At 42.1% G+C, this 12727-nt stretch overlaps 1 protein-coding gene across 2 annotated transcripts in view; it reads right to left on the bottom strand.

Moving 5' to 3' along the window:
- LOC128691314 (DNA-dependent protein kinase catalytic subunit) overlaps positions 1 to 12727 on the bottom strand; it is a 1096584-nt gene that overhangs the window by 370579 nt on the left and 713278 nt on the right. For both annotated transcript variants that reach the window (XM_070091676.1, XM_070091677.1), the window contains 2 exons: positions 9234 to 9417; positions 628 to 1181 (listed from right to left, as the gene is read on the bottom strand). In XM_070091676.1, coding sequence (XP_069947777.1) covers positions 628 to 1181; positions 9234 to 9417 — 738 coding nt within the window. The remainder of the gene's footprint in view (positions 1 to 627; positions 1182 to 9233; positions 9418 to 12727) is intronic.

The following is a 12727-nucleotide window of genomic DNA, read 5'->3' as shown; positions in this document are numbered from 1 at the left end:
GGAGATTTGGAGGTGCAGGGTTACTAAAAGTATTATCCAAAGGGATGAAAGTGGAGTTGTTGAGGTGGTTTGGACATTCAGAGGGGTTGGAGTAAAACAGGATGATTTAGAGTGTATAAATCTGTAGTGGAGGGAAGGCAGAGTAAGGTTCACCCCAATAAAGGTTGGAGAGGGGAGGTAAATGAGGTTTTGTGTGCGAGGGGCTTGGACATCCAACAGGCATGTGTAAGAGTGTTAGTTAGAAGTGGAGGCAAACTGTTTATGAAACTTAATGACCTGTTGGAGTGTGAGCAAGGTAACATTTTGTGAAGGGATTCGGGGACACTAGTTAGCCAGACTTGAGTCCTGGAGGTGGGAAGTACAGTGCCTGCACTCTGAAGAAAAGGTGCAGATATTTGCAGTTTGGAGGAGCATCTAAACTGTGTTATCATCACGCCTCTGGCAAGAGTGATAGAATAATGGTGAAAGTGTTTCTTCTTTTGAGTCACCCTGCTTTGGTGGGAGATGGCCAGTGAGTTAAAAAAAATACAAATAAATAAAAATTGTAATATTAAATAGTTTACATTAACAAAACAAACCAATTTTATTCAGATATTTTTATACATTTTTGCAAGAATTAATACTTACTTGTCTTTACTATCTTCCTTCTGAGACATTGCAAGAACAACAGAATTACTGAAATCAAACTGAGAGAGATCTTCTCGAAGGCTGCTGTCATGAAGATAATGAGAAGCAATATACTGCACAGTTCCAGCCTCCACACCTTCCTCTTGAGCAGCTTCTCTCAGTTTACGTCTCACAGCGACAAATCGCTTCCTGCTGTCAGGATTAAAATTCACCTCGACATCAAATTCGTGAGTCTTATCACAATCAACAAGGCATTCCCAAATAGCCTCTCCTTTAGTAGGGTTTGATGAAAAGAGAAAGCCAGTGTAGAATTTCAGGTCATTTTGAACACAAGCAAGAGCAGCAATTAGAGTATTATACGCTGCACATGCACAAAGTCTTCGGAATTCTGCATGAGTCTGATCGTGTCGTAGTTCGCCTTTGGCAACCTTGGAAGCACAGCGGAATACTTCCTTTGTCAATTCCTTTCCTGACTGATCAGTGGGTCGATAAGCAGAGTTCACTTCTGATCCCGGAGCAAAGATTCTTTCACGAGGAAGCTTGGAATACATTATCTGAAACACAATAAAATAAATACCTTTAGTATTATATTTTTTATAAGCAGTGTACATTTATTCAAGATTTATGACAGTGCAGTAAACTTAACATTTAAAGTTCAAAATGACCACCAATGTCTGATTACTTTTTCACATACAGTTTAGGAAAAATTTATGACATGACAGGAGTGATGGGCTATGGTGTTACAGAAGGGTGTAGCCACATCTGCCGGCATCCGCCCGGGACTCCCAGTAGCACCTAAGTGTTACCGGGGCCGGGAACCGGTTGGGGTGGGAGCCGACAGTGCATGCTGCAAAGGCCCCTGGCATCTGCCTGGGCCCCCCAATAGCACATATGCACTGTCGGGGCCAGGGACCGGCCAGGGCAGGAGCCAGCAGCGTGTGCTGCAAAGGCCCCTGGCATCCACCTGGGGCCCCCAATAGCGCCAAGGCACTTCCTGGACCAGGAAACCTGCTGGGGCGGGAGCCATTGGAGTGCACTGCAAAGGCTGCCGGCATCCACCCAGGCCCCCTGGTGGCACCTAAGCGCTGCTGAGGCTGGGGAACCAGCCTGAGAGAGAGCCATCGGCGCACACTGCAAAGGCCACAAGCATTCGCCTGGGCTACCTGATGACACCTAGGTGCTGCCAAAGCCGGGGAACCGGCTGGTGCAGGAGCCATTGGTGTGAGCTGCAAAGGCCGCTGGCATCAGCCCGGTCCCCTCAGTGGCAGCAAGGAGCTGCCGGGGCCGGGGAACCAGCCGGGGTGAGAGCTGTTGACACGCAAAGGATGCTGGCATCTGCCCGGGCCCCCTAGTGGGGCCTAGGCGCTGCTGGGGCAGGAGCCATCGGCCTCTGCTGCAAAGGTTGCAGGAATCCGACTGGGACCACCGGTGGAGCCTAGGTGCTGCCAAGAAACCAGCCAGGGTATGAGCCACTGGCATGCGCTGTAAAGGCCGTTGGCATCTGCCCGGGCCCCTGATGACACCAAGGTGCTGCCAGGGCCAAGAACCGACCAGGTGGGAGCCGTCGGTGCGCGCTGCAAAGGCTGCTGGCATTGCCCGGGCCCCCCTGGTGGTGCCTAGGCACTGCCGGGGCAGGGGAACCGGCCAAGGCGGGAACCGTTGGCATGTGCTGCAAAGGCCACCAGCTAGTCATAATGAGAGCAAATTCCTGGGTCTGCACCTTGACAGCAACCTGAAATTTAACATCCATATCCAACACATAGCAAAAACAGTATCCAAAACAGTTGGGATCCTCTCCAAGACGTGTTACTATCAGCCCTACACACACTATATTATTCACTCATATATCCCTACCTCACCTATGCTATTTGTGCCTGGGAATCAATAGCAGCAACTCACCTAACGCCAATAATAACCCAACAAAAAGCTACAGTAAGAATTATCATGCAATTCATTACTAGGCAACACCCCCCCACTCTAAAAAGACCTAAACTTACTCACTCTACAAACATTCACACCTACTACTGTGCAACCTACATTTACAGAACCATAAAATCTAATATTACCCCTGGACTAAAACACTTTCTTGATAGTTGCAACAGGACCCAAAGACACAACACCAGACACAAAAATTTCTATGACATTCCTCATGTCCAGCTAAATCTCTCCAAAAATTCAATGTACATAAAAGGGCCTAAAATCTGGAACTCCCTGCCTGAAAACTCTAAAACTGCAGACTCAACCATCATTTTCAAAACTACTGTTAAAGAACATCCTATCTCCCTAACACACCCTATCATCAGCTAATATTGTGAAAATCACCTTTTCTCTTTTTGTATCGTGAATACATCCAAAACAAAATAGACTTACTCTTGTTATCTGTAATTACCCCTAATCTACACTTACACTCACCCAAATGACTGTAAACATAAAATTCCTAAGTTTGCCTGAGATACTCCAAAATAGGAGCATTAATAGAAACTGTGCATCATGCAAGACAAAACCATTCCCATTACTAAATTTATTAATTGTTAAATGTTTTATACTACCTCACTATTATAAATTAAATTAATCACTGCACTTACCTAATTTTTATATCAGTATGCTCCATAACCTGTGTCAATATAGAGTAAGAATGACACGAAGATAGGTAGGATAATTGATTCAGACGTTGATGTCTCACAACTTCAGGAGGATTTAGACAAACTCAATTCGTGGTCAGAAAAGTGGCAGATGCAGTTCAATGTAGATCAGTGTAAAGTTCTAAAGCTTGGAAATGTCCATAACCCTAGCACCTACCAGTTTAATAATGTTGAACTTAGCCGTATAGAATGCGACAAGGATTTGGGGGTTATGGTAATCAGCAACCTTAAACCAAGACAGCAGTGCCTAAGCGTGTGTAATAAGAACATAAGAAAAGAGGAGCACTGCAGCAGGCCTGCTGCACCAGTCAGCTGTTGCTGAACCACGGTAAGCTGCTGTTGCACCACGGTCAGCTGCTGCTGCACCACAGTCGGCTGCTGCTGCACCACAGTCATCTGTTGCTGCACCACGGTCAGCTGCTGCTGCACCACAGTCAGCTGCTGCTGCACCACAGTCAGCTGCTGCTGCTGCACCACAGTCAGCTGCTGCTGCTGCTGCACCACAGTCAGCTGCTGCTGCTGCACCACAGTCAGCTGCTGCTGCTGCTGCACCACAGTCAGCTGCTGCTACACCACGGTCAGCTGTTGCTGCACCACGGTCAGCTGCTGCTGCACTACAGTCAGCTGCTGCTGCACCACAGTCAGCTGCTGCTACACCACCGTCATCTGTTGCTGCACCACGGTCAGCTGCTGCTGCACCAAAGTCAGCTGTTGCTGCACCACGGTCAGCTGTTGCTGCACCACGGTCAGCTGTTGCTGCAACATGGTCAGCTGGTCCTAGTGGCATCAAAAGAAGAAGGGAAGTAACCCCGGAAAAGGACATGCTACCTAAAGTCATAATGGAAGGGGATTCCCCTTCTAAACATTAACAACTTCCATACTCTCCCCTCCTCCCATCCCATCAATCATCACCAGATCTTTAATGAAGGTAAGTGTCAGTTTGTGTGTATTAAAATTAATATTTTATGTGGCAAAAAAATTTTTTTTTCATACTCTGTGGTGTCTTGCACAGATTAATTTGATTTCCATTATTTCTTATGGGGAAAATTAATTCAGTTAATGATAATTTCAGCTAACGATGAGCTTTCAGGAATGGATTAATATCGTTAGCTGAGGGTCCACTGTATTCTAATTTCAAAATAAGGTCCAGAATAAACAATGCAGGCATTCCTGGTACTAAACTAACAATTCCTCTGTTCATTAGTTATGTTTTCAGGCTTTACAAATGAATTCCATTTTGAATTTTTATTCACATAATGAATTTTTATTCAAACCAAAAAATAGAAGATTTATTGTCATGCAATATTGTAATAATTGTATAAATAATATCACCACATTTGTGAATGTATATTAGACCCTCCAGCTGGCGTGTATTAGACGTGTTAGGTCATCTGTTTTCTCTTGAACATCGGCAAAAATTGAACATTTCTGCTTCTTTGAGCTCAGTTTCAAGCGATTTCCATTACTAAAATCAATCAAAATCTTCTCCATTTCTGTAATATATCTTCGATTCTACCACGAAATCGCAAATACAGTGGACCCCCGCATAACGATCACCTCCGAATGCGACCAATTATGTAAGTGTATTTATGTAAGTGCGTTTGTACGTGTATGTTTGGGGGTCTGAAATGGACTAATCTACTTCACAATATTCCTTATGGGAACAAATTCGGTCAGTACTGGCACCTGAACATACTTCTGGAGTGAAAAAATATCGTTAACCGGGGGTCCACTGTACAACTATAAAAAACATACGGGAAAACACTGCATAGTTGCTGTTTTAATCGAAAATTACGGTCTCAGTTTTTTCTCTCATTATGCACTGTGTGTTGCAGTAGTATTTGTTTTATGTGGTGCACACATACCACATAGAAAATGTGTTACTGGGCTTAACTGTAGAAAATTATTCCTTTCGTATGCCTTCACTCGGAGCGTCATTTCTTCTAAATATAGTGTTACATGAGAAAGGAAGTGTTCCTCCTGTAGAGACAACTTGTACACGATGTATCTTGTACATAAACCAGACGTGTTCGCCTGGTTTGTTTACGAAACTCACGTATGCCTGGTTTGTTTACATAACTCCGCGAGTGTCCTCTCTCTTGTACAGTGGACCCCCGGATAACGATATTATTTCAATCCAGAAGTCTGTTTGGGTGCTGTTATAGACCGAATTTGTTCCCATAAGAGATATTGTGAATTAGATTAGTCCGTTTCAGACCCCCAAAAATACACCTACAAAAGCACTTACAAAAATACACTTACATAATTGGTCGAGTTGGGAGCTGATCGTTATGCGGGGGTCCACTGTACTCATTCTCTCTCTCTCTCTCATTTATTCGTTTTATCTCGTTTACTCACCTCTGACCCTACATTAACCCCTTGACTGTCGCGGTCGTATATATACGTCATGGGAGATACCATGTTTGACGTATCCATACGCATAAATTCTAGCGGCTTCAAATTAAGCGGAAGAGGGCTGGTAGGCCTACATGAGAGAGAATGGGTCTCAGTGGTTGGTGTGCACCCTGTGAAAAAAATCTGGGACTCAGCGGTGCATTGTGGGAACGCCATCTTGGTAGTCCATTTTCACCATGCCTCGCGGTAAGAAGTTCCTCACTCCTCGGTGGATTGGAGGTCTTTTGTTTTCAAGTGATAGCTCAAACAGTGATGAAAGTGTCAGTGAAAGTGAATTCCCTGGTTCTGAAGCGGGTGTGACCGAAAAAAGTGCCCAGGATAACATAATTAGTGATGAATACCCAGATGACCCAGAACCTTCCACCTCTGGTGCTGGGCTGGCTCGTTCATGTTCACCTGTACCAGGACGAAAGAGGAAACTATTTGCCCGTGTACAAGACTCAGATGTGAGCAGTGCAAGTGATAGTGATAGTGATTTCAAGGGTATTGAAAGCAGTTCTAGTTGTGACAGTGAGGGTGAATATTCCCCAGTGAAGTGGCAGTATATACGACATCGCATGCGGTCTGGTAGTGTGCCATATGCTCTTCCAAGAGGAAGGAGTCTCAGAGCACATCCCGTGGCCCTACACCACGTCCTGATAGTGAAGATGACGATATTGTTACGATGGGTATCAATGATGCAAGTGAGGCAGCAGGCGGTGGTGGTGATAGTGATGGTGGCATGAGTCGTGTGACACCAGCAGTGGGCCACGCTACTACCCGCGCTGCTGACTCTGCACAACTACATCCAGCCTCACCTGATCCCACACTCCCACAACAACCACAACCACATTACAATATCCAGAACCCACCAGCTGATCGCATCTGGGATTGGCAGCAAGATGACAAGTTTGTTCCCAATCCCCATGACTTTGATGGAGGACAAAGTGGAATACGGCCATCATGTACACTTGGGAACAATCCCACTGAACTGGAATGCTTTCAGTTATTCTTTGATGAACCCCTGATGGACATAATTGTCAGGGAAAGCAATACATAATATGAGTACACCATGGCAAACACTATTCTGTCACCAAGATCACGCCTACACCAGTGGAAGGACACAACTGTGGCAGAGATGTATCTGTTCTTTGCCACAATAATGCTTATGCCACATGTGTATAAGCATAGTGTCAACACATACAGCGCGACAGACCGCCTGATTTCAACCCCTGCTTTCAGTGACATTATACCAGTGAATAGATTTGTGTTACTGTTACGTATTTTCAGACAAAACAAGGCCTGACAGAAGTGACAGGTTATATAAGATCAGACGTGTGTTTATGTACCTGAAACAAAAGTGCTGTATGTATTTTTATCCCTTTAGGAAGCTTGTTATTGATGAGTCTTTGATTTTGTTCTAAGGAAGACTCTCATTCAAACAGGATACCAAGCAAGAGGAAACGCTTTGGCATAAAGTTATTTGTTCTGTGTGAGTGCAAAACTGGTCTGGTTTTGGATATAACTGTGTACACTGGTGGTAAAACATTGGAAGATACCAGAGTTACTGGGTATCTCTGGTGATGTGGTTAGAACAATGATGGAACAATATCTTGGTAAGTGGCATATTTTATATACTGACAACTGGTACACAAGCCCTTTACTCAGTGATTTCTTGCGAGTGAACATGACAAATGTGTGGGGCACAGTGCATGGAAATCATAAACATATGCCTAGATTCGATGCTGGCAGTCGTAAAGGTGAAGTGCAGGTGTTTGCTGCCAATGACATCATGGCATTTCGGTGGCATGACAAACGTGAAATCACACTGCTGACATCAGTTCACCGACACGAAATGGTAGACATTGGCAAGCAGAATAGAGAGACCAATGAACCCATTGTAAAACCTGCAGCTGTGATGGATTACAACCTCAATATGCGCTTAGTGGACAAATGTGACATGGAGATTGGGTTTGCTGACTGTGTTTGCAAGAGTTATAAGTGGTACATAAAACTGTTTTTCCATCTTCTTGACATTTCCATGCTGAATGCTTATAATATGTATAAGTTGAAGACCAACAAAAACCCAAATATGGTGAATTTTGTTTGTCAGTCATCAGACAAATAATATTCAAGTACCAAGGAACAACACCTGCAATAGACCAGCGCCCACGAAATTATCAACACATGTCCTCTCGTCTGAGGCCTGGTGATCACTACCCCATACCACTGCCTGCTACTACTGCCAAGAAAAATGCTCAGAAGAGGTGTTTTGTCTGTGGACATACCACAAAACGCCCACAAAAACGCAGAGACACTCGTTTTATGTGTGAGGAGTGTAAGACACCATTGTGCTTATACCCATGTTTCAAAGAATTCCACAAGCTGCAGCACTTCTAGAAAAGTGTCCAGTGATTGTACATATGTATATATATTATAGAACAATTGTAATAAACAATTGTTTACATTGTTTGTTTGTGTAAATAAGTTTTAGCAACATTATAATGATACGAGTGTTTTTGCTATAATTGTGTTACATTCAACAAGTGTATATTTGAACACTGCACAATAATTTGGTCTCACAGGCCACAAAAGTTATGTGATAAAATAAAATAGTGAAAAAAAAAGACACCATCGAATACAAGTAAATCAAAGTTTACCGGGTGAGCGGCAGTCGCTGCTGTTGCCGTTCGCAGATCAATTTCAGCAAACTTCAATGCTCTATATCTCAGTAAGTACTGATGGGAAAATTTTTTTTTTTTTCGACTAAAACAATCAGAAAAATAATCTTAACATTTTCATAAGAAAATTTTTTTTTTTTCGAATATTTTGTGACACCAGGAGACACTTCAGGATTGGGCCTTTCGACAGTCAAAGGGTTAAAACTACAAATATTTTAAGGTAAGTAATGAGTGAACTATATATGCATTTTATTGCTCTGGGATGCATAATTGTCATAGAATATTACATGTGGGTGGGTTGGCCTGGTACAGTAGCCTGGGTGGCTACCATACATACCACACTTGATTTCTTACAACAAATACTATTCATCTCACCCTAGATTAAGACTACAAATATTTTAAGGTAAGCAATGAGTGTACTATATGTGTACTTTACCTTTTTGTTGTTTTAATGCCCTAGTTCTATTGCTAACTTAATATATGTGAGTGTAAACTTGTTATCTAGTATTCCCATGCATTTTTAAATGGAAAAAAAAGGGTGTTCCACTTTACGGCGGTAGCCTGGAACCTAACCTGTCATGTAAGTGGGGCCATGCAATATTAACTAGAAATAATGAGGATTTAAGCTAATGACCCAGTATGATGTAAGTTCATGTTATCACACTAAGGTCAAAAAACATACTGAACCTGAAATTCTTATGAAACACATAGTGCCACCTTGGGTAACCAAGTGCTTATATGCACCAGCAGAACTTGCAGAGTTAACCTGCAAGACTTTCACAACCTGGATCCTGAGTACCAGCCTAGATTATATTCTTTTATTCACAGTAGTCTGAAAATTTCAATTTGTTGTTAGGAAACCCACAGAAATGCTTGTACGTTAACTCACTTGAAGGATTGTAAAGCTTGCGATCTTTGTGACCAAGACCTTGTGTTGCTCGTCACTTCTTCCTGGGAGTGGTAATGATGCTCCTGCCATCACTGAGCTGATTACTTCCACAAGAAATGAAATAGTCGGTGGCAAACTGGTCTGCTGCAAGAGTGGACCCAACACTTTCTCTACAATATTGTACCTGCAGTAAAGAAACTTCGTCACTTACATCACATCATACAAGTACAAATACATACAAATATTAGAAAGTCCAAATTGTTTTACAGCAAAATATTAGTTACAAAAATTATGCTAGCTAATAATAATGATAACATGATGATGATAACTTGATTTCAGAGATACACTAGTTACAATAGCAGATCAATATTGTATTGTAAACCCTTGATTATAGCACAAATGATTTGCAATAATATCTTAAAACACTACTGAAAAAGTGCAAACAAAAATCAGTGTCCCAAAACAATTGCTATTATTCAAAATAAATTTTAAAAATAATTTAATGCACAAAATTTGGGAGTTCCCACTGTAAGCATTCTCAATCTTTTATCTAAGCCACAAGTGGTGAAGTGACTGGTAGACCATTATGTTGTGCTGATATTCTAGTTCACTGCACCATCACTGTGTTGTGCTGATATTCTAGTTCACTGCACCATCACTGTGTTGTGCTGATATTCTAGCTCACTGCACCATCACTGTGTTGTGCTGATATTCTAGCTCACTGCACCATCACTATGTTGTGCTGATATTCTAGCTCACTGCACCATCACTGTGTCACCATCACTACTGTGTCAATGTGGTGACATGTTGAAGGGTCCAGCTGATGATGCCTCACTGGGAAGCAAGGATCAACATGAAATAAGCAGTGAAGTTTAGCTCTATAAATCCCCAACAAAGTAGAAGCTGTTTTATACACCTCTGTTAACCCTTTGAGGGTCCATGTCGCAGATCTATGGCTTTATGCTGAGGGTCCAAACCGTAGATCTAGGCCATGAGCTCAGCTCATTCTGATAAGCTGTGAGTGGTAAATTTGGGCCTATACATGAGAGAATACCTCTATGTGGTATGTGTGCACCACATAAAACAAATCCTGCAGCACACAGTGCATAATGAGAGAAAAAAAACTGAGATCGTAATTTTCAACTAAAACAGCTACTTTCCAGTAGTAGGTTGGTAGACAGCAACCACCCAGGGAAGTACTACCGTCCTGCCAAATGACTGTGAAACAAAAACCTGTAACTGTTTTGCATGATGGTAGGATTGCTGGTTTCTTTTTCTGTCTCATAAACACGCTAGATAACAGGGATATCTTGCTACTCCTACTTACACTTTGGTCACACTTCACAGACACGCACATGCATATATATATACATACATCTAGGTTTTTCTCCTTTTTCTAAATAGCTCTTGTTCTTCTTTATTTCTTCTATTGTCCATGGGGAAGTGGAAAAGAATCTTTCCTCCGTAAGCCATGCGTGTCGTATGAGGCGACTAAAATGCCAGGAGCAATGGGCTAGTAACCCCTTCTCCTGTAGACATTTACTAAAAAAGAGAAGAAGAAAAACTTTATAAAACTGGGATGCTTAAATGTGTGTGGATGTAGTGCGGATGACAAGAAACAGATGATTGCTGATGTTATGAATGAAAAGAAGTTGGATGTCCTGGCCCTAAGCAAAACAAAGCTAAAAGGGGTAGGAGAGTTTCAGTGGGGGGAAATAAATGGGATTAAATCTGGAGTATCTGAGAGAGTTAGAGCAAAGGAAGGGGTAGCAGTAATGTTAAATGATCAGTTATGGAAGGAGAAAAGAGAATATGAATGTGTAAATTCAAGAATTATGTGGATTAAAGTAAAGGTTGGATGGGAGAAGTGGGTCATAATAAGCGTGTATGCACCTGGAGAAGAGAGGAATGCAGAGGAGAGAGAGAGATTTTGGGAGATGTTAAGTGAATGTATAGGAGCCTTTGAACCAAGTGAGAGAGTAATTGTGGTAGGAGACCTGAATGCTAAAATAGGAGAAATTTTTAGAGAGGGTGTGGTAGGTAAGTTTGGGGTGCCAGGTGTAAATGATAATGGGAGCCCTTTGATTGAACTTTGTATAGAAAGGGGTTTAGCTATAGGTAATACATATTTTAAGAAAAAGAGGATAAATAAGTATACAAGATATGATGTAGGGCGAAATGACAGTAGTTTGTTGGATTATGTATTGGTAGATAAAAGACTGTTGAGTAGACTTCAGGATGTACATGTTTATAGAGGGGCCACAGATATATCAGATCACTTTCTAGTTGTAGCTACACTGAGAGTAAAAGGTAGATGGGATACAAGGAGAATAGAAGCATCAGGGAAGAGAGAGGTGAAGGTTTATAAACTAAAAGAGGAGGCAGTTAGGGTAAGATATAAACAGCTATTGGAGGATAGATGGGCTAATGAGAGCATAGGCAATGGGGTCGAAGAGGTATGGGGTAGGTTTAAAAATGTAGTGTTAGAGTGTTCAGCAGAAGTTTGTGGTTACAGGAAAGTGGGTGCAGGAGGGAAGAGGAGCGATTGGTGAAATGATGACGTAAAGAGAGTAGTAAGGGAGAAAAAGTTAGCATATGAGAAGTTTTTACAAAGTAGAAGTGATGCAAGGAGGGAAGAGTATATGGAGAAAAAGAGAGAGGTTAAGAGAGTGGTGAAGCAATGTAAAAAGAGAGTAAATGAGAGAGTGGGTGAGATGTTATCAACAAATTTTGTTGAAAATAAGAAAAAGTTTTGGAGTGAGATTAACAAGTTAAGAAAGCCTAGAGAACAAATGGATTTGTCAGTTAAAAATAGGAGAGGAGAGTTATTAAATGGAGAGTTAGAGGTATTGGGAAGATGGAGGGAATATTTTGAGGAATTGTTAAATGTTGATGAAGATAGGGAAGCTGTGATTTTGTGTATAGGGCAAGGAGGAATAACATCTAGTAGGAGTGAGGAAGAGCCAGGTGTGAGTGTGGGGGAAGTTCGTGAGGCAGTAGGTAAAATGAAAGGGGGTAAGGCAGCCGGGATTGATGGGATAAAGATAGAAATGTTAAAAGCAGGTGGGGATATAGTTTTGGAGTGGTTGGTGCAATTATTTAATAAATGTATAGAAGAGGGTAAGGTACCTAGGGATTGGCAGAGAGCATGCATAGTTCCTTTGTATAAAGGCAAAGGGGATAAAAGAGAGTGCAAAAATTATAGGGGGATAAGTCTGTTGAGTATACCTGGTAAAGTGTATGGTAGAGTTATAATTGAAAGAATTAAGAGTAAGACGGAGAATAGGATAGCATATGAACAAGGAGGCTTTAGGAAAGGTAGGGGGTGTGTGGACCAGGTATTTACAGTGAAACATATAAGTGAACAGTATTTAGATAAGGCTAAAGAGGTCTTTGTGGCATTTATGGATTTGGAAAAGGCGTATGACAGGGTGGATAGGGGGGCAATGTGGCAGATGTTGCAAGTGTATGGTGTAGGAGGTAGGTTACTGAAA

The sequence above is a fragment of the Cherax quadricarinatus genome, chromosome 36 (genome assembly GCF_038502225.1).
Source record: "Cherax quadricarinatus isolate ZL_2023a chromosome 36, ASM3850222v1, whole genome shotgun sequence".
Lineage (NCBI taxonomy): Eukaryota > Metazoa > Arthropoda > Malacostraca > Decapoda > Parastacidae > Cherax > Cherax quadricarinatus.
This window is presented reverse-complemented; position numbering and strand designations above follow the sequence as displayed.